Source organism: Limulus polyphemus, unplaced genomic scaffold (assembly GCF_000517525.1).
Source record: "Limulus polyphemus unplaced genomic scaffold, Limulus_polyphemus-2.1.2 Scaffold1625, whole genome shotgun sequence".
In the NCBI taxonomy this organism is placed as follows: Eukaryota; Metazoa; Arthropoda; class Merostomata; order Xiphosura; family Limulidae; genus Limulus; species Limulus polyphemus.
In genome coordinates, this window is record NW_013667235.1 from 31,831 (window position 1) to 55,288 (window position 23,458).

Below are 23,458 nucleotides of genomic sequence, written 5' to 3' on the forward strand. Positions count from 1 at the left end.
AATATATAAACGTAACTTAAGTGCCCAAGTTATCCTTTACCGAACCCTACTGGTTATACAGTTACAATATATAAACGTAACTTAAGTGCCCAAGTTATCCTTTACCGAACCCTACTGGTTATACAGTTACAATATATAAACGTAACTTAAGTGTCCAAGTTATCCTTTACCGAACCCTACTGGTTTAAAACGTCTTTGAATATCTTATTAATTCTTAGTGAGTGTAAATGAAAGCTTGTTGATCAAAAACAATTATGATATAATGATGCTATTAAGTTATTAAGCCTGCATATATTTTTTATTATTATTACGATATTTGTACTGTCAAAAATGATAAGCTTATAACTTCATGTAATAAGTGAGTTTGTGTGCGTATTCGTGTGTGTTTGAAATATTTCACAAATGTTTTTTGGGTGTTACCTGAGTACGTGACTGAAAGCATTGTTGTGTTTACAGTCTAATAAGAAATACAAGTTGGTTATTACCTGTCTATTGTATACACGGTACTGCGTTCAACCTGTACGTGAAAAACACAAAGCCCTTTGTCAATATAATAGGGTTTTTCCCGTTTCCTACCCTTTGTTACTGCACATTCATGCAAGAGAATGGTTGGCAGTCGATATATTCACGTCTGCGTAAACACTGACCCTGAAATAAGGATCTCATACTTGAGTGACCTTAATTTAGGTTACAACGCAGAGTCAAGTTCATAGTTTAACCTCACTGCCATTCAAGTTATATAGAGGTAATAACTACTCTCTACAAATAAAACTAAATCAGCGTATTGTGTGGTTAGTCGATTAAATTCCAAAACACGAGTCACTCTTATTACTCTGAATCTGCTAATAAATAAACTTAACAATTCTAGGTGGAGTTACTTGCTTAAATATCGTTTTGATATTTAAAAACTGTATGGATGTAGTTTGTTTTATTACAGTTATGATGGTGATAAGTGGAGAAAATATTCTTAAGTTTGGTCAAAATTTTGTAACAGGATAATTTATTCTCTCTCTCTCTTTTTTTTTTCGTAAATGTCAATAAAATTTCTTATTTCGCGGGTTCGAATCCCCGTCCCACCAAACATGCTCGCCCTTTCAGCCGTGGGGGCGTTTATTATGTGACTAGCTGCCTTCCCTCTAGTCTTACACTGCTAAATTAGGGACGGCTAGCGCAGATAGCCCTCGTGTAGCTTTGCGCGAAATTCAAAAAACAAACAAACAAAATATCTTATTAAACACAAAGAAAAATAAGCAACGTTTTGCTCCTATCTTCGTGGCTCATACTGTAAGAGACATCTAGTGGTAAGTATACGCCATTTTTCAACCGAAACTTTTCCTCACTTTAAGAACAGCCAGTTGGTTACTACAACATATTGTTCTTAATTGGTTGACAAATACACGAATTTGGAAAATATTTTGAGAAAAGCTTTTTCAATGAGCGAACCAGAGGCGTCACAGGTGCTTAAAAGATTTTTGGGTTCGGGCCCGAACTCGTGGGAATTTTCGGCGTTTCGGTATGATATCAATGATGTTTTTATTTATTCTGATTTTTCAAGAGCGCGTGGCAGCGCCTAGCGACACCTCTGAAATGAACACCACACCTTAACAAACTTTGCACCAATTAGGAAAGTCGCGTTTTCAAAGGAAAGTCAGTCATTAGAAGAGATATAACAAGTTTCAGCTTTCATCCCCTCTGTAGGAAAGTCGCGTGTTCAAAGGAAACAGTCATTAGAAGAGATACAACAAGTTTCAGCTTTCATCCCTTCTGTATTCAGTGTTTACCTTCGGAACAGAAATTAGAGAGTGTGTTCGATTTTCGGGGGGAGGGGTGGTGAGAGAGAAGGAGGATTGTATGGCACCCTAATAAAAATTGACAAAAAATGTTTCACGACCATTTCATCACGTGTGAAATTATATTATACAACTGAATTTCCAACTAGAAATATTTTAGGCTTAGTTGGAAAACGACTACATTGGCAACACCGCATGTGACTAGTTGACTACTAGGGGGGTGATGGGAAAGTGTGGGGAGGAAGAGGTTTGTCCATTTGTTTAAGAACAAAGCCTCATTTGGCTGTCTACTGTGTCCACCACGGGGAAGACTCCTACCCGTATGTATGACAGTAAACGTACAGCTAAGTTGCAACAGATCCCTAGTGAAAACTTGTATATAGAGACATTAAACATGCCTGGTTCAATTCACGAAGTCTGTGTTTACTTTATTTCGTTAGTTTTGATAATGTTATTGAACGCTTGCACCAATCGGTACATTATCGTGAGTATTTAATCGAAAACTTCTAAAAAATAAGCGCGTGAGCTAATTATCTTGTTAAATTACTTTAAGTTATCACTTTTTTTACCGACAAAAATACATACTTTTTAATATTTGCAAGATTGTCACAGTTACTGTATATCCAACCTTACTTTATATGTATTTGCTATCGACTTATTGTTTATCAGCGACATCTTTTGAACAAATTCGATGATAAGGAACCCACTTTCAGACTAATAATGCTTGGAGACGGCTTGAATGGGTAATGAAGAAAAACTTTAATATAAGTTTAACATAACAGAAAATGTACAACGTTTCGACAAGGTTTTGTCATCATCAGGTACGTTGTACATTTGCTGTTATGTTAAACTTATATTAAAGTTTTTCTTCATTACCCATTCAAGCCGTCTCCAACCATTATTAGTCTCAAAGTGGGTTCCTCGTCATCGAATTTAAAAGCAAAGCAGAGAATTCCAGGTTCGTGGATCTTGTATATGGGTCTGTTTCCTGAAGGATGTGATAGTTGGGCAGCAAAAAAATGAGACAGAATAACTCAAGTTTACACAAGGAACCAATATTTAATTAAGGTCTTCACAGTTTACAAAACTAACAATGCACTATAATACAAAGCAAGTGATTGTGTGTTTGTATGTGTGACAAAAAATGGTGTGTGATTAGCAAGGGCAGTGAAGACATTAATAAATAATATGCACTTGCTTGTGCATGTTCTCTCCCCTGTAAGTTAGGCTAGTGTATGGAAGAGAATCACAAAAAAAAAGTGTGTTCCTAAGTTAGAATGTAAAACACTAAAGTAAACTCTAGCTTTAGCCTACATAAATAACAATAATAGTAACAAATCATACTATAAATAAAAATATTTGCTCCACTATCCTGTGTAGAAACTTTTACACAATTTGCTCATTGGTGAACTTAAAGTACACAAACCTGTTACCAGCAATTGAAAGCAAGAACTTTTTAAGTATTCTGTTAATTGATGTTGATGAGTCCATCTGCATCTACTGTTTGATTTGCTGACAAGAATAATTCTGCATACTAATTAAAAAAGGACATTTTTATTCCTGTAAGAGAATCAGACAAGAAGCTGCCTTACCTCCACTTGACCCAGTTAGATCCAAGGCAAAATTAAAATTTAGAAACCTGTTTAAGTAATGCTCCATTCTAATCTTGGGAATTATAGAGATAAAGAAAAAAGGGTGTGTGATTAGCAGTTTAATGTCAGTAATCATACCAAGTTTTTTGCTAACCCAATCTAGTGATCTTGAGTAGAGTTGAAATAAGTTTGTGTAGTGCTATATGGTCAGCTGTGAGACTGAAGCAGGTTTGTTTTATGTATTGTTTTAACAGGCTAAATGTTTTTTTGTTTTTTTTTGTGTTTACAAGCATTTGGACAGTTCAAGCAGGCTATTTTCCTTCCAAAACCTATGGAAACAGCTGTACATTTTCAGAATGTGACAAATTAAATAAATGCATAACTATAATGACATAATGTTTCAATGCCAGTGACTATAAAACTATTAAATTCTTTATTTATACCATCAGGTATCTTGATAGATGTTTTTCATCATTTTACTTACGGAACATGGGTTGCAGTCAGATGAGGAAGTTTTATTAATTTTTTTTTATGTGTAGTGTTTTAAAGGGAAGTTTAGCTTTGATTAATTTGTTTTTAAATATATTGTCAAAACATAACCAGGAACTACGTGATGGTTAATTTCGTCTTGTATAGAAAGATAGCATAGTATGAGTAGTTTAAATGTGTATTCTAGCATCCCATAAATGTTTCAACACTGTTTTTCAGGAAATGCCTGCACTTGAAGAAGGATTTGTAATTATAAGTTATATGTGTTCTGCAGCAACTTTTATTGAATTATCATCAACTTCGGATCAAAGCAAGCTACCCACAGAGATCAAAGCTCCTTAGGCTAGAAATACTATATATCCCTGCTGTCTTGTGGTAGTTACAGTTTAATTATACAAATGAAAAATGCATAACTTTGCAGCAGATGATGCTAGCTGAACTCTGCAAAACATGTCATTTTAAATCATATTTGTTTTTAATCATGCCATTTTGGTCTGAAATGGAAATTTTGATTTTATTTCTGGACATTTATATTATGCTAGAACTCATGTTCAGTTTTACTAATTGAAAATTTATAGTAATTTTTTTTTATTATCAGAGAGGTTAATTTTATTAGCAAGAAATTATAATCAGTCATTAAAAGGAGAAGAAGAAGAAGAAAAAAGTACCAGATATATATAAACAATACTGTGTAAAATAATCAGAAACTTGTGTGCTATGTTTAGGACTCAAAGTGTAGTGTATTTAATGACAATTAGTAAGAGATAAAAAGGGGAGGGGAGTATGGAACTCAGCATAAAGTTGTACTTTCAGATTAATTATCTTTCTAATTCATGTAAAATTTGTTTTATGTATTGTGAATAGAATAATGGGTGTTTTTTAATATTATTCTGCAATATAGGTTAAAGTTAGGTCAGTTGTTAGAGGTTAATCATTGACTTTTTAGTGTTCTACAGAGGTTGAGTGTGTTATGTTGCAATGATTTTAAAGCCCACCATGCTATTACAGTCCAGGTCACCACATCTGATCATGCTCTTTCTGACAGCTGTGCACCTTGTCAATAATCCTGCAGCATAGTTTCTGTTGCACACAATTCTGTGGTAAGGTTTTAATGTTCAAAGTACACTTCTTCTCCCTGATCTTTTCTATAATGTGATCTAATGTAGGAGGATGATGGCTTTCAAATGTCCATTTTAACAGTCCAACCACACAGAAATCTATAGATGCTCCATCTGGTGACTTGAGCGGCACGTCTTCATATGGAATAGCACACATACCCATTTCATTCTCTTGCTGTTTGAAGACTATAATGCTTAAGAAGATATGTCACGGAAGTAACTTGTATATGTATTACTTTTGTTGCTTTTCCAGATGGAGATCTTTCTTGATTATATTGCATGCTGTTTTCTGAAACATATGACTGGCTTTTGCTACTGTCCTCTATTTCATGGAGTCTCACCTGTTACAAGGTGCCATACTTTGCCTACCACAGTTGTAGTAGGACTTCCTGCAAGTCGCTTTTTGGATATTCCTGGTTCTTCAAGTTGATCCAGTTTCATTTGTTTTCCATTAAGTACTAAAGATATCCCAGCCTAGGAAGTTCTAATTTGTCATTTTGAACACATTTTTATGATTTGAGTGTATGAATATTTTGTTTTGGAAAGGGCTGTTACATACCCCCCCCCCAAAAGTGATCAGTGTTTGGTGGCATCACACAGCCTACAAAATGTCAAACAATGTCAAAATGTAGCTCTGACACATGCCATTCCACCACAATTTTACATTGGTTGTGGTTGTCACATAACTTGCTGATTTCCAAATTAAAAATCATTTTGATATTACGTACTCAACCATCTGTAACCACTGTAACATACTAGATAATATTGGATTTTTCTCTTGAGGTTATAATCAGTTAAAACAAGCTACATGTACAAAAATTGTAGAATAAAATGCAACTTATTTTTAGTGCAGATTTTAATTTTTTATATATGAGACAACTATTAAACATTCCCATTAGTAGTTTCAGAAAATTCTAATAATGTATTCTGATCACAGTTAAAAGAATTATTCTATAGCTTGTGAACTGAATGAAAGATAAATTTCCAATATAAACATCCCAAATCTTATTTTTGTAAATATGTATATCATTTTTGTTTCAGCAAACAAGTTTATTTACATGAATTTTCTGTATAAAAGATGCCCATCGTTGTGATTTGTAAAACTGCTTTAACATCCTGGCAATGCTGTAACAGTTTCTACCATCTGTTCAGACTTACAGGTTTAAACTTATAGAATTTGTGCTCCAAGCACAATTGTTGAGAATGAGTCATGGCCAGAAATAGTGTGCGGTTAAAAAAACTTTCAATTTTATTTTCAATACTCCATTTGTAAAGGGTGGAATAATACAGTGATGATAATAACCAAGATCTTTTGTTTCTGCATGTGCATTATGTGTAGTTCAGTAGATTAAATGTGTAAGATATATAGATTTTACTTAGTACTTCATTGAAACATACATACTTAAAAAAAAAAAGATAAACATCGTAATAACTCAAGTATTAGAAAACTTCATTCAAGTAAAAAATTAAATAAGTACTTGCAAGCATTAATTTTTTTGAAGTTCAAAAACATTTTAAATAAAAGATTCATTAATTTATTTGGAAGTACACATTTTATGGTAATTTCACTGCATGTATGGCACTGCTGAAGTTCACCTTACACATATGTGTCTAGGTTTCTAGAGAAGCTAATACATTAATAGATAAATACCCTCCAGCTAGAGGCTTTTAGGTCATGTTAGTCATGAAAATGTGCTTGAAGCTAAAAAGTGAATTAGTATTGAGTCACAAGCTTTAGAAATATAGGCAGCAGAAAGTGGCTCATTATACAAGGGGTGGATTACTACCTACATGTAGCATGAGAGAAATGACCTTGAATTAGGATACAACCTGAGCAAATAAGATGTGTATGATGTTAACCTAGAGGCTAAACATCTCCTGCTATGGGCAGCCTGTAATAGATATACCTTTAAAGCTTATATTAGAATAGTAGTATTTGTATATTTATTAAATAGTTGTAAAGAAGCTCATTGTGTTAAAAATAGCCATAAGTTGCTCGATTTGTAAACAGTACATAAAGATGAGTATAGTTTTTTAAAATAAATAGATGATAACTGCCATAATTATATAAAACATCTGTTATATTTAATAACATATATATATATATATATATATATATATATATATTATACATGTAACCAAATGTTTAAGTTGTTCAGTTACAAAATGTTGTATAAACATGAGCAAAATAAATGTAACTTCTATCATTATTATGTACAATGTATGTGATGACTACTCAGATTAAGCAAATTTAAGTTAATGATACTTATAAGAAACATCTTAGACTAAGATAGCATAGTGTTAAAACAGCAACTAAGCTTGCAATGGTATTATGTAGTTTTTTCTTTGGTCAGTAAACTGGTTTGGCAGTAGAAATTTAACTCTTTCACTGCTATAGGCACATATATGGGATATACTATATAACCTTTGTTTGAGGCTTAAAGTATGATGTTAACCACATGTGACTTTGGAATTTTGTATTAGTATGAAGAAATGTTATTCCCTTTGAAGTTTCCAATCTTTACTAGTTTTAAGTTTCAGGTAAGTAATGAAATATTAACTTCTTTTTTGTATTTCATTATATGTCTGAAAATAAACCTAGTACTGAGAGAGTTGTTAATGTATAAGTTGTAAAAGTGTTAAGGAATTTCTTAAGCACTTACATGCAGTTGAACATTCTTTGAAGAACAAGTTAAAACAGTTTGTGAGATGACTGTAAAAAGTATTTTTCAAGTGTATGGATTACAGTAGGTATAGTTAGAAAGGGGGCAATTAGTGACTTTGTAAAAAAAAAAGAATTAACATATTTGTATTTTTGAAGGAAATACTATTTAAAAAAAATAGAAATGAAAGTTAGATAGGACTTGTTAGCTTCATGTGATAATAATGTATATAACTTTATACATGTAATAGACAAAAATAGCCACTGTGTGGGATGAAGCCAACTTTTTTATAAACTGTATATTTTGGGCAAACACACTGCTTGGAGTATGTATGTTTTTGTTTGTGTATGCCGTTTTTAATGATTCATGTACATGTAGACTATTATTGTTAATTTGAAATGTAAGAATAACTACTTTTCATGTTGTGTAAAAACCTAAAAATCATGCAAAATTATATTGTGAAGAAGTTCTTATTTTGAGATTTGCTGTAAATGATGCTTTATTTAATGAATACTTAACTATTTTTCATTGGGCCTTTTTCTTTGAGTTAAAAGTAATAGCACTTGTGTTATGATAATATAAGCATAAATTTACAAGGAAAACAAGCAAAGTATTACTCTTGCATGTACAATCAGTCAGTCAAGTTTGGCACTTTTTTATAGGAATTGTTATAAAATCTCTAACTTTCCTTTAAAAACCCTATATTTTCTGGGCTGAATAGTAAGTTTTCTAAGTTTATATATCAGGAATGGGCTGAATTACCATCTTGGCATACTTGGCCAAATAAAGATGTACATTGGTTTATCATCTTAGCAGGTGATAACATGATATACATAATATCCTTTTTTTTTCAATTGGAGGTTAACAGAAGGAACTTTTATGTTCCTAGCTGTTATACAATGATTAAAGTTGATGATCTGACCCTAGAATGGCATACGGTGTTGATGCTATCTGTCATTCTGAGACTATAGAACTAATGGCAAAATTAATATTGAAGCATCTGGATTTTCTAATTACATAAGAAGGGGATGAGAATTCTTAGTCTGTTGACCAAAGAAATGCTAATCTAAAAGTACAGTGTTACTTTGACTGAACAGATTTAACATTTTAAATTGTGGGAGACCCTGATAGTTATCCAACATACTTTTACTGTGATCAAATGATAGAAAAGCTAATTATTAAAAAAAAAAAAAAAGTTTGAACATTCATAGATAAACAGTTGATTCCTTGATCATGTTTAGATAGTCACTGATAATCATAATGACTCATAAATACTTGCTTATTGAAGAAAGAGTATCATTTCAAACAGTTTATTTTCTATTGTTCATTTAGGGTAGCTACACATGAAACTTTTTCCAAGTTTGGTGTGAAGTATTATTTCATATTCCTGTTTGTGGACACATGGCAAATGCATTGGAGAATGTCTGGGTCCCTTAGAAGATAAGCAGCACAAGCAAAAGATAACCCATGAAAGGGAGGAAAAGATCTTAGTAATTGACACATACTACATAGGCCTGAATGCATGTTGATGCCTTGGGATGGCACTTTTCACAACAGTCAGCTGGTCATACATGGCTTGAGTTGACCGATTGTCAATATTGGACATTATAAAGTGTTATGGGCATTATGTATGGTAATGGAGTTTTGGTATAGAACTCGTAAAACCCTCACATTGTATTTTGCAGTATATTGCAATGCTCTGATCACTGATGCATCATCCCACATGGCACTGTGTCTTCATCAGCCTCTACTGGTGACTTGACACCTTTGTCTGTTCTGTTTGTGGATTATAAGCCTGCCATCAAGGCAAAGATTTATACCAGTTGGCAAGTGATTCAGGTAAAGCAGTGTCTGAACAAGCTTTTACAGGTAAAACCTACAATTGTTAATTGGCTATCTAATTTGCACAGTAATTGGAGGGAAGAAGTTGTTCTCACAATGATGTACATGGGCTACAGTTTTAACATGCATTGTTCTCTCTTGCAAGGGAATGATCCACCAGTTTGTGAGCAGTGTGACACTCAAGTCATGCCCATGTATTATTATCATACCATTGCTGGGATATGCAGTGACAACACCATTTTAGACTTGTTTTAACTCATGGTGTTACTTTGTCATTGGACACCTACTGACCATACTAACTATTTTTACAGGCCATAGGCCATTTTATTTGTATTAAATTTTGTAAAACTTCTAAAAAACAAAGTTGTATACATTGTTTGTTGTAAGTAAAAAAACAAAGTTTGGTGGACGTATTCATTGCTGCTTTGTGCCAAAGACCCCAACAACAAACACACACACACACACACACATGTCCAGACTGAAGTAAACCATACAAAAAAAAATTCAAACCATGGGAATAGTAAGATAAAAATAACATAAGAAACTGCTTATTATGATTTAAATTTAATTGTAAGGTGAAATTATTTCATAAAATAGGAGTTGAAAGTTGCACAATACTCCATAAATTTAATGATTATAATTGCTATATTTTTCTTCAATATCTTTATAAATTTCTATAATATTCCTTGTATGTTTATAAAAAGCTGCTCTGTAATTAACCTGATAACTTAAATTGAGTAGAAACCTACTTAAAGGCTCGTGTAATCTTTGTTATGAATTATGCAACTGAACAGAAATACTTTTTATTCAGATCTTAGTGTTATTTTTAGTTCTACTTGGTGAATGGTTTTCTTTGCATGCTTTTGTGTGTATGTTAGTTATGAATTTGCTTTTATGTTATTTCTTAAGAATCATCATATCCAGTAGAACCATTCTAGTTGTGTTCTGTAAATGTAAAATACAATACATTATGAAAAATACATTGTAATTCATAGTGTATCTTTCAATGACACAGTGCGGAGAGGACTGAAGTCTTGACAGAAGACCTAGTGAGTGCTGAGAAACGTGTTGAACTAATTAAACATTCATGTCAGAATACTGCAAAAAAAACAGCAGCATGTTTACAAACTGGAGGAACAGATGTTTCAGTCCCAGAAAAACGAATGGTAAATGTTGTTTTTGTTTTTTTAGTTATTGATAATGCTGTAGTTACTTGGGATAAAAAAAATTAAAAGTTATTTTTCTATTGTGTGTACTGAACTGTAGTTACTTGGGATAAAAAAAATTAAAAGCCATTTTTCTATTGTGTGTACTGAACTGTAGTTACTTGGGATAAAAAAAATTAAAAGCCATTTTTCTATTGTGTGTACTGAACTGTAGTTACTTGGTATGCAAAAATTAAAAGTTATTTTTCTATTCTGTGTACTGAACTGTAGTTACTTGAGATAAAAAAAATTAAAAGCCATTTTTCTATTCTGTGTGCTGAACTGTAGTTACTTGGGATAAAAACAATTAAAAGCTATTTTTCTAGTCTGTGTGCTGAATGTGCTTCATCAGCTGTCTACATATACTGCTGTTAAAGTTTTGAGACGGCTTGACTGTGTAATGAAAAAACTTTATTATAAATGTACGATGTTTTGACAAGATTTTGTACCTGAGGATGACAAAATCTTGTCGAAACATCGTACATTTATAATAAAGTTTTTCCATTACCCAGTCAAGCTGTCTCAAAACTTTTATTTTCTAAAAAGTGGGATCCTTGTTATCAAGTTTTAATTCATATACTGCTGTTGTTGTTTGTACTATTCAGCTGCTGAATATGTTTTGTATTTACTTCTACTATATTGTTATATATATGTATGTACGTGTTATTATTATTTACATATAATGATAAAGTGTGACTTAGGTTTGTTGGAATTTATTATGGACTACTGTCCTATAGCTTGAGGTGGATGACACTTGGGAGTCTTTTCAAAGATACTTTTTAGTATATGTAGTTATGAGTTTAAAATTTCATGTATAATAAAACAAGCCAAGCCATTGTTATCATCTTTACTTTACCGAGTGTTTCTCTAGTGAACTGTAGTGTAATATTTGTCTTACGTATATATTGTTTCATAATATACTGTAGCATTTATGTTGAATGTATAAAAGTGGTATAAATTATAGTTGTATTCTAAAATACATTGCTTTTGTTTTTATTCCTAGCTTTATGTATTCAGGGTAGCTGAATATTCTTCATTTTTTACAGAAAAAACTGCGAGAGGTTGTGTTGTCTCAGTGTATGTATGAGAACAGTGGAGCTCTAGGAGAAACTTCTATCTTAGGGTTAGTGCATTAACGTGGTACTTGTTACTGAAAAAGCATATTCAGAAGGTTAAAGAAATTTTATGTGATGCATAGGTTTTCTCTAAAAGCACTTGATTTGATGAAATGAATGAGTGATGTTATTAGCTACATTTTCATTTTTAAAAATTGTAATGACATAGCTTGGTTTTGTATTTCAAAATTTGATTTCTAGTTCACAAGATTGTGTTTCAGCATCACAGCAATATCAGTAGTATTAATAACAAACTAATAAAAGTGTGCATGTCAAGTTTTTGAAAGAACATATTTGTTAATAAGTAAAGTGTGAAGAGCAATGAAATTTTGAAAAATGACAGGAAATATTTTTAAATATGTCACTCTAAACTGGCTCAGTATCCATGCTAAAAATGAAGTCTTTGTATTAACTTTTAAAGTGCACTTCATCTGTATTTGGCCATTGTTAATGAAGCTTTATTTTAAGTTCTAAAGATCATGTAACTATCTGAATTACAACATTCAATGTAATAGTTGAAATACTATTTATATCAGTTACACATGAGATATTAACTCGTATGTAACAGTTAATCTGACAAAAAATTATCCTTTTGTATAATGAAATACTTTTACTGGTAGCTTCGTCATATTGTGCCAGTTAAAAGTGTACTGTTGAGAAATATTTCCAATAATATAGTAATGTTTTGTCACTTTTCATACCCTAGTGTGCATAATGCTTGCTCAGCATCTTCATTATATACTGTACAAAAATATGTATCCATGAAAAAGAAATTACTTATCTATAAATAATATGCTTGCATTTGTCTGTCCGGAACTTTTGTCACAAGTTTCTTGATCAAATGCTACAAATCTCATATCATTAGAAAGGCCTTTCTACAAGGATTGGCTTTTCCAATTGGAATCACCATACATGTTTTTTGCGTAGTCAAACTTTTAATGCAACTAGTATGGTACACAATGGCATAATGTTGTTGTCATCACCTGTTGACTGGTATTGATTTCAACTTTAGTTTTTTTATTTGCAAAGTATTTTCCACAAACAATACTTAACCGATGTGTCATTTCCTAAAAAAAAAATATTCCAATAAATACAGTTTCTATGGACTTTCCCGACATATTTGCACAGTTCATTCAAACCCATATGCTTATCACTTTGTGAACAAGCATTCAGATGTTTCTGCATATTCAGCTAAGTTTTCTTTCAATACAACTTTACATTTACCTTAATTTGCAATAATTTAGCTTCATTTGTAGTTTTATTAAATAAAATCACGTCATTGTGAGTTTGTTTGTCTGACCAAATAAAAATTTTTTCACATAGACCAGGATTTATTGATCTAACACATAATGACTGCAAGAAAATGTAATTTAAATGCTGTGTGTGAAAATGATAGAATAAAGAAAATTCAAGCAAAGGGCATGAAAATACCAGTTGTTCAAATTTTGTATTAAAAACAGTTTTAGAAATATATATATATTTGTATTTCAGTATAATCTTTGGAAAAGGTTCATCACTACAAGAGCAATTAGGAAGAAAATTACTGCAGTATGAAATAAATGTAGAGGACCATCTTTTATCACCGATTGGAGAGTTCTTAGAGGTAATGTTAAAGGAAAATTGAAAGAGTTACTGAAAGAAGCTACATTGTTTAAAACCGCTATTTACATGTATTAACATACACTTTTGAACCTCTTAAAGTCTTATGTTTTAGAATGTACAAAGTAACTTTATACAAATTAATGTTCAATAATTTTTAAAGAAAGTATCCATAAGTAACATGATTTTTTGAATACTCTTGTCAGTGCCATTATTTTTGATGAAAGCATTATAGTGCATTATCTTGTGTGTTTTGACTTTTCAGTTTCAACTAGTACCTGTTTTTATGTGTATTTTCTTTAGTACTATGTTTGAGCATAGTGTTTCAACTAGTATTTTTAAAATTGTGTTTTCTGTAGTGCTATCTGTTTTAAAGGTTATAGTGTTTCAACTAGTATTTTGTATTTTCTTCTTAGTACTATGTTTTAAAGTTTATAGTGTTTCAACTAGTATCTTGTATTGTCTGTAGTACTATCTGTTTTGAAGTATATGGTGTTTCATTTAGTATTTTTAAGTTTGTATTGTCTGTAATACTCTGTTTTAAAGGTTATAGTGTTTCAACTAGTATTTTTAAGTTTGTATTGTCTGTAGTACTATCTGTTTTAAAGTTTATGGTGTTTCAACTAGTATTTTGTATTGTCTGTAGTACTATCTGTTTTGAAGTTTATAGTGTTTCAACTAGTATTTTTAAGTTTGTATTGTCTGTAATACTCTGTTTTGAAGTATATGGTGTTTCATTTAGTATTTTTAAGTTTGTATTGTCTGTAATACTCTGTTTTGAAGTTTATAGTGTTTCAACTAGTATTTTTAAGTTTGTATTGTTCTAATTGCTACATGTACATTTCCTTGAAGTTTCCATTGATATAATTATCAGTGATTGAACTTTTTTGAAACTGTAACATTTCAACAAGTCTCTTAAATATTAAGTTTTGCAAAGTGTTACAACATTTCACTTGTTACCTATTTGAAAAACTAATTTGTCGAGGTTCAGGAACATCATATAATAAATAACCATTTTATTAGGACCCCATTTAGTAATGTGTTGGACTACTTTTAGTAGGAAAAATAGCTGGAACTTAACCTGGTATATAAGCCACAAGATTCAAGAAGATATTTCCTTCAACTGCAGTCTCTTTGTTGAGGTGCATGATCCGTGAATGATTCACAGATGTTATTAGTGAATTACAACAGAATGCAACTTTCAAGTTCATTTCAAAGTTGCATAATCAGAAGGAAGTTGATTAAACCAATTTTTGACAGTGCAAGTTTGCATTACTGTATTGATAAAACTTTTGTCCCTCAAACTTAATATTGAAAAATTTTGGGGTAGACACAATCAGCAACAATGTTTGGGTAGAATAGGTGTTATTTTCTTGTAAAGGAATCGAAAGAACCCAACTCTAGCAACAAGAATGTTCCTCACGCATTAGACCACATCTAGAAAGTTGCGATGTCAGAATAACAAAAGTAGGGTCTACTGTCTTATGTGGTATTTTACTTCTATTGTCAGTATAGAAAAGAATGAAGTGTGCATTTTTAGACTACATCTTACTCTTTCAGTCACTCACCATCTTTATTTTGCACTCTAAAGACTGTGCATCTGGTATAAATGTTGTTTTTTATTGTTTGCAAACTCTTATGGCATTTTTGCAATTTTCTTCCAACGGTATGGTTAGAAGTAGTTGAATTCTAACCAGTTTTGAAGGAACTGGTCAATTGGAACACAATCTAAGGTCTATTCTCTTTACAATCCTGTTCCATTGTCTTTTTTGTTTTTCATGTTCAGTCAATAGGAGTTGGCAGCTAGAGTTTTTCTGGTGCAGGTGAATTCCCTTTTTATAGATTCTGATAGATGTCTGAACAGCCTTATCAAAAAAAAAAAGCTTTTGGTAACACTTCTACCAGACAGCACCCACTATCATGCCCTTTTTGAAAGTGATAGGGCCTTGGAAGTCTCAAGCAATCACCTGAAAGATCATATAATCAGTTTATTTTGCAAAAGGTGTTCTGTAAATGTCTGTTTGTGGGGGCCTAGTAAAGTGACCAGATGGTGTATATGTTACTACAACATTTTCTACATTTGTATAGTAGGTACACATGGGATGATCAGAAGTGATACTGTAAAAAATGTGTTATAAGTGATTGGTTAGTGGTACCAACCCAATATAAACTTTTACATAACATGGATCTAAATTTGAATTTTCTTTTTAATATTGTAGAATGATGTTCGCAACATTAGCAAGTTGAGAAAACATCTTAACAAGTTAACATTGAATATGGATTCCACACGATCTAGGTAAGCATTACATCTATTGATCCATCAAGATATAAATAAGTACAAACTGAATTTTTCTTGACTTTTATGATGTTAGCAAAGACAAGTGTAAATTTTAAAAGTAATAAAAAATTTAGAAAAAAAATAAGGATGGGTTAGGAATGGCAATGCCAAAAAAGTACAGAAACAAGATATGAATAAATACACAAAATCATCCCTACATAAGTAGCCAAATTTTTCCAAGAAAAACTTTTATCTACAACTCCTTTTATTTGCATGAATTCTGGTTTGTTTTTTTAAATTTTTTACTAGTTGTTTCCTCTTATTTTTAAACAATACTAATGAATATTTTATAATGAATGTCAGTCACTATGAAGGCAGCAGTTTTAGCCTGGCGTGATAAGTTGTTTTGATGGACATCATGTGTTAAAGTTAGTTAAATGCTATACTTTTTCTGCACTTCCCAAATTAAAATGCAACATTTTGGGTTGTAAATAATTGCAACAACTTCAAGCATTGGTGAGCTAGCTCTTCTGACGGCAGAATCAGAACATTTGGTTGTAATACTACTTGCCAATTCTCTTCTTTAGCAATGTTTTTTTGGCTAAACTCATGGTCTTAATAGCTTTCAAAAACCTAAGTTAGGTGTAAATAAAATTATATTAGATTTTATAAGAGAGATTTGAGATTATGATGAGCAATACATAATATGCGTTGGCCATTTTTTTCCCGGCTCATCCCTACATACTAAGCACTACCATGCTCAAAGATAAAATGTATTTTGAAGTCAAAGTATCATAGCTTAAACAGTTGCTAATTTCACTTCTAGTATGAATTGTAGTTCTCTCCAGTATATGTTATTTGGAATAATTGGTGATGTACATTGATTTTAGTTATGTGATACTGCACTTCAACCATTTGTCTGACTTGGAAGTGTTGTATGTCATTCTTTCTGTCTTAGTCCTGAGTGGGTTTTTTAGGAAAGTCTCCGTTTTACTTCAGCAGCCAATTGAAGGTAATGAAAAGTAGGCATCCAGCCATTAGGTAATACATACCAGTTAGTGAATAAAGTTAATTTGTGTTTGTTTTCCCCTTGCTGTCCCTGTTTGAAATTATTGTCTTTAGTACCTCTTCTAAATCTGCATTCTTGCAGATACTTTCAACTACCTAGTAGATATCAGTATACCTGAATACCACAAAAGATAGAATTGCAAATAAATGGATCAAAAATGTTATTCAACAGAGCTTGGATAAGCTTTACTGGGTATTTTATATTCAAAAGAGTTAGGATAAGCTTTACTGGGTAATTTATATTCAATAGAGTTTGGATAAGCTTTACTGAGTAATTTATATTCAACAGAGTTAGGATAAGCTTTACTGGGTAATTTATATTCAATAGAGTTTGGATAAGCTTTACTGGGTAATTTATATTCAACAGAGTTAGGATAAGTTTTACTGGGTAATTTATATTCAACAGAGTTTGGATAAACTTTACTGGGTAATTTATATTAAACAGAGTTTGGATAAACTTTACTGGGTAATTTATATTCAACAGAGTTTGGATAAACTTTACTGGGTAATTTATATTCAACAGAGTTAGGATAAACTTTACTGGGTAATTTATATTCAACAGAGTTAGGATAAGCTTTATTGGGTAATTTATTTGTTGGGCTCTAAAGTAAGATCAGATATCCATTTTTGAATGTTGCTGAATAGAATAATTGTTATAATTTTTGGTAAATGATGTTTTAATAGTGGTAAAAAATAGCAATTGTTTTTCAGAAATATTTTTTTATTACTAGAGGAAACAGAATTTATACTATAAATTTTATTCTTATTTATATTAAACAGGTGTATGTGAGTATGAAACTTTTTTAAGACATATAATTTTCTTTTGTTTGTTTTCCAGTGAATGATTTGGTATCATTTTTATGGTTTTTGGATGTCTTGGTAATTTCATATATTGATAAATGCGTATAGATATCAAACAGCAATTCGTCACAGCCAACAACAGACTGGAGGAGGGTTAAACACTGCCACAGCAAAAGCAGATGTCTTAAGAGAAGAATTAGAAGATGCCTCAATGAAAGTTGAACAATGCAAGGCAGGTGTATTATATAGATTCTTTTTTTTTTAATTTAACTTGGAATTTGAAAGAATGAACTGTCCTCAAACTTTTGAGGTTCAGTAAACTGATCTTGTGATGTCGAGTAAAATTTTTTGTACCTTACACTGAACAACAATATACATGTATACTTAATAAAGGAATTAAGCCTTTGCTTAAACACATTGGTTGGTGTTTTGTAGTACTGCATAGTGATTACCATTGCAAAATACAGTCTTAAAACTGCCACAAATCTGAAACATTAATACCTTAAAAGAAATCTGAAATTTGTTCTTAAATTTGATGTTTTTTGGAGTTGCTGTGATATTTTTATACAATTTATGTTTTAGTATGTGCTGTGTGTTGGTTGAAAAGGTGTGATTATTACTTTCTTTTCAAATTATATAATTTCATCTGTCAAGTACTTTCCACTTTTGGCTTATTGTCAAGTTAAAAGGATAACTGTGAGTTGTTTACATATTTGTTCAGAATGATACTACCAAATATTAATATGATTTTTCGTATCATACAACCTCAGAGATCTAATTTTTAAAAGAATATTTAAACTTGTTAAAATTTCGTTCTGACTACACTTTATTTTATTTTTTAAAAACAGAACAAAGTATCTGATTCTACTTAAGAGCTACTTTAATCATGTTTGAAATAAGTTAAAGTTACCAGAAAACTCAGCTGACTGTGAAATCTCTAATTAGATATTGGCTTGCTTGTATTTAGTCTAACATGTCTTGTTCAAGATATTTCTCATTATAGAATGTTCTAAATGAGCCTAATTATATGAATCACTAAAATTAAAAGTCGCTATATGACTAGACTTATAAGAATTGATGGGGCCAGATATTAATGCATAGTTAAAAAAATCATTGACCAGCAACCATATATAACAACAGTGCTCCAGCTAAATTTCTGCCAGGATCAGTATGGTACTGATAACATTTTTCTTGTATCAGTATCTGCCAAAAGTGGTCAGTAATTCAGTTACGTGGACAAGCATCTGTATGCTGGTTGATATAGCTGTTGAATCATTTATAAGAGTTTAAATGTTTCAGTATTGTCTTATTATGTATTTGTCCTCAAGAAAGTACTACAAAACACACACACACACACACAAACACAATTTACACATTTATTTATCTTGAATTTTCATAGTTCTCTGTTTCTATGTTCGTGAAAGCTTCACCCTTCTTCTGTTCGTAGCACTGTCTCCCACTTTAATTGCAGTACTGGCATCACACAATGAAATTTCTGGGCCTAATACTACAATTCTCATTAAACAGCCTTCATAGAGCATCTGAATTTTGTCTTGAGCCTGTCTTGTACAGAAAAGGCTCTTTCACAAGCAACATTTGTTACACAAGAGAAAAAAAAAAGCTATTTGACACGTTAGGAAATTTATCACTATGCAGTTTAATAACCCTTTTACATAGAGCAAAATAAAAACAAAACAAAAAACACATTTGATAAAAGGATAGAGATTTAAGTTGTGAATACAAGTAATTTGTAACTTCAGAGTCAATGTAGTAAAGGAAAGAACTGTGTTAGTCAATTTATTTCATGTTTTTTTTTACCATCCTTTTGATTATTCTTGAATGATGTCTGTAATGACTCTGTAGTTAAGTACATTGTTTGTGTAGAGATACCTACAGATAAAATATACAGTGTTACAGTGTTTTTGATGTTAATTTACGAGGTTGTAAATGTTATGCAAATAAAATATGAAAAACTTTAAAATGAAAATAACTATAAGTCCTATCATGAAATTTACATTACATTCAAATACTTTGTTAAGAAAAATTGGATTTGTTGAATACAACATACTTTTCATTTTTTGATTGCCAATTTTCATGAAGGTATGCATAGTAAATTCCCCAATATGTCCTTGGTCCGTTGCAAGAGTAACACTGCTAATGGCAGATGTGATATGTGTGCTTTTAGGCTTATGGCTAAGTAAGGACCATAAAACCAGTCTAAAGCAAAAAGAAAGTACCAAGAGATGGCTTAAATAAAGCAAACAAAATGGGGAAAATAATCAAGTATGAAACTATCAAAAATATCATTAGTTGAGGGTACTATTGGTAATTGTTATCGGTTCTAAAATTTACTATCAATGCACTGCTATTGGGATGTTCATGATCTCAATCTATTTATAGTTCAATCTATCATTACACTCCTAGTTGTGATTTGCTTCCTTTTTATGCATGATGCAAGCATTTATGTGGTAAAATAGCCATTTTCACAGTGTGCAACTAGTAGGCACACCAATTCATATTGTAGCGTATTTCATGTTTTTTTTATAATAGTACTTGAAGGTGATATGGTGTCCTATCATTATGTAAAGTGGCAGTTTTATTATATTAACACAGATAATCATGAGACATTTTAGAACAAGTTAATAAACTATTGGAACCTGTTATGTAAACTAATTTTTATGTGTACATTAAAATTAATATTATTATTATTTGTAAATATCTTGTATTGTAAACTAACAAAATTTCTAATTCAACTAATTTTAGGATACTTTAGCAGCAGAGATGTTTGCCTTTCTCAAACGAGAACCTGAAATTGCACAGTTATTTGTGGATTGGTACAGGTACCAAGCAGATTACCATCGTACGGCATTGAGTATCTTAGAAGAATGGATTCCATTACTTGAAAATGATATTAGTAAGTTTGGCATTTATTTAGTATGTTTGTACTTTGCTTATTATGTGTGGAGATGAATAGATTTGTATATATAAGTTAAAAACAGAACTTTTATACTATCTTTAAATATTTACTAGCTGTATCCCAAGAGTTCTTTGAGGCTAGAAGTGTAAGAGCTTATTTCATTGTTGGACAAGTAAAGAAATGTATCATATTTAAAGGAGGTGGAACTAAAATCCAGAAATTGAACAGGGTGAAACCAAGAAGTTCTCAACTTTAAAGTAACTTTAAATATATTTTAAAGCTTAGGATATTTTCATACATTATGTGTGTAGTTAATTTAAAAACATGTTAAATAGGTAAAAGGAACTATTTTCTCACATCTAGTTAATTTGAAATGCTGTTTAGAAGCAGCTATAGACACTAAATAAAAAAAGGGTGCACATTTTTTTTTAAATAAATATTTTTCTTGTTTTTGTATGCAGGGAATTTTAACCAAAAGCCAGTATATGGAACACCATTAATTGAACACCTTAGGGTTACCAATCGAGAGATAGCATTGGTGATAGAAATTTGTGTTTGTTGCTTGTTAGAATATGGCATGGATGAAGAGGTAAGTTCCTATTTTAGAGAGTAAAACTTGCATAATTTAGTTTATGATATCTTATAAATCAACTTCATAAAGTGTTTTTCACTTGTGCAAAGTAGTAAAACCACCCAGTTCTTATAGTAATAGTATAGTAATAAAGGGTTTTGCACTTGTGGGAAATAGTAGAACCATGTAGTTCTCACAGTAATAGTACAGTGCATGTAATGCTTCAGTAGAAAGTGGTGCTTCTCAGTAATACATATACTATAATTCGGTAGTTTTGGCTGTATGATGTAATCCAGAAGGGAATTCCTTCTGCTATTATAGATAGCAAATTGATATTTTCTATGCTATTTTATAAGAACTACCTTGTTACCTAGAACAACCAGACAAGTGAAAGATACTTAAATTGTAAAAGTGAAAATGTTAAGTTTATGGCGTTGGTGGTTCTTGTGTTAACCCTATCATCCACAGGTATCCTTTACTGTGCATGACACAAGGTTTTAATGTCTTACATTCAAAATTTTATTAAACTATTTTTTGTTTATGTTATACCAATTAGCATAGCATAAAATCTTAGCTAATAATCTATATTTTAATAATATATAAGTTTTAAGTTCTTAATTCTATAAGGCAATATTTTAAAAAATCCTGAATTTCCGCTAGTGTGACACACATGACACATTTTCTTTAGGTATTTTCTCTTCTCTATTTTATCCACCACCCCTACAATAACTACAAAATTAAACATAAATTACTAAATATAAAATCATCACTGCTCAGACAAGCCATAATTTTTATAGCCTTCAATTTTGTTTGGTTACAGAGCTATCAAATAGAAAATCAGATTTCTCCTGCTATACCCACCTGGCACATCCTCTCTTTCAGAATTTGTTAATAGTTCTCTTTTATTTTTAAATTATATATTACCTATAACCAATAGAAAGCCAAGATTTTCATAAATCAAATGGCATATTATATTACATTGTGTTCTGAACAGATGTTCATGAATTTCACTTGTAATACAACTTTGGTTCGCACAGGAATCAAAACAGCTAGCTTGGATGAATTTGTAACAGCTCTTGTCGCATAGTTAGAAAGCCAGAAGAATTGTGATAGTTAGAAGAAATTGTCTGCTTTTTACATGTCATTAGTCTATGTTCTTTGGTGCATTATTTAATTATTTTAGAAAATATTTAATGCACTACTACCATTAGTATAAAAAAAAAGTAGGGTTAAGTATCATCGATAGTCGACAGCAAAAAAAAACAACAAATACTCGGATAAGTACTTTGTTTCTTGTTTTTCATGTTTATTCTTTATTTATTATTATAAAAAGTAACAAAATGTAAAAATAGGAATCTCTTTATGTTAGTTAAGGTTAGATTAGGTAAAATAAACCATAATATAATAGAAATATTTCACAAGGCATGCACAGCTCAGAGTAGCTCGTGGGTAATGTAATGCAATGGTGTAATGTGAGCTGCACATTCCCCAAGTGATTTACAACTTATATTGGCATGAAGAGTAGTTAGACAGGTTCAAAGGGCAATAAAACAATAAAATTTAATTATAAATAGATGTATACTGTTATGAGTTTAAAACAACTTAGGATAAACGAATCTAGTTTCACACTACTTTTGAAGTCATTCCAGAAAGAAAAAGAGGGTAATTTAGATTTAATTCGATGGCCAACCTTGTATAGAGTTAGGGTAGAGAAAAGAACAGATAAAATTTAAAGTTTTACTGAAAACAAACATTTGAAATGTATTTAGGAGATTTTAGAGATTACACAAATGAAATTCGAGATTTTTGAGATAAAGAAAAGTATTTTTAATCTTAACATGAAAAAATCACTTTGCACATGGACTATTCAATAAAATACTCGATATATTCAAGGACAAATCTTTTTTTTCGTTTATTAAAAATACTTCACTAAAAAATAAGATTTTTTTTTCATGTGAAAGACTGCCAAAGATATACACACTATATTAAAAGTTAGTAGTATCAAATCTATAAAGACTTTGAATGAGTACAAAGAGTTCACATCGGTCAAATTGACCAAGCCCATGTTGAAAGAGTTAACAAGCATGTGTAATGGGGAATTTACAAAAAGGAAATTTTAGTGTCATCATGATGAACTAAGACATATGAATTAAAAGATAAACAAATTAGAGGAAGACCATTATATCATCTTGATGAATTTTAGATAGAGCAGTAGTAGGATCTAATCGCACACAATTTTCTACCATGATGGTTATCAGCTAGTTTTTTTTGTTTTTTTCTTGTTACTGAGACTTCATTTTGGTGATCATCAAAAACGAATGATCTCTTACATGTATTATAACTGAAATGTGACTATATTTTACAAAATACTAGTCCACTAAAACACAGCCAAGACAAGTCACTTTGTAAA

General features: G+C 31.1%; 1 protein-coding gene across 1 annotated transcript in view; it reads left to right on the top strand.

Moving 5' to 3' along the window:
• LOC106464355 (rho GTPase-activating protein 44-like) overlaps nucleotides 1-23,458 on the top strand; it is an 86,084-nt gene that overhangs the window by 29,833 nt on the left and 32,793 nt on the right. Inside the window, exons 2-8 of the mRNA XM_013924490.2 lie at nucleotides 10,510-10,660; nucleotides 11,746-11,822; nucleotides 13,306-13,417; nucleotides 15,633-15,709; nucleotides 17,669-17,792; nucleotides 20,324-20,474; nucleotides 20,939-21,066. Of these exons, the coding sequence (XP_013779944.1) occupies nucleotides 10,510-10,660; nucleotides 11,746-11,822; nucleotides 13,306-13,417; nucleotides 15,633-15,709; nucleotides 17,669-17,792; nucleotides 20,324-20,474; nucleotides 20,939-21,066 (820 nt within the window). The remainder of the gene's footprint in view (nucleotides 1-10,509; nucleotides 10,661-11,745; nucleotides 11,823-13,305; nucleotides 13,418-15,632; nucleotides 15,710-17,668; nucleotides 17,793-20,323; nucleotides 20,475-20,938; nucleotides 21,067-23,458) is intronic.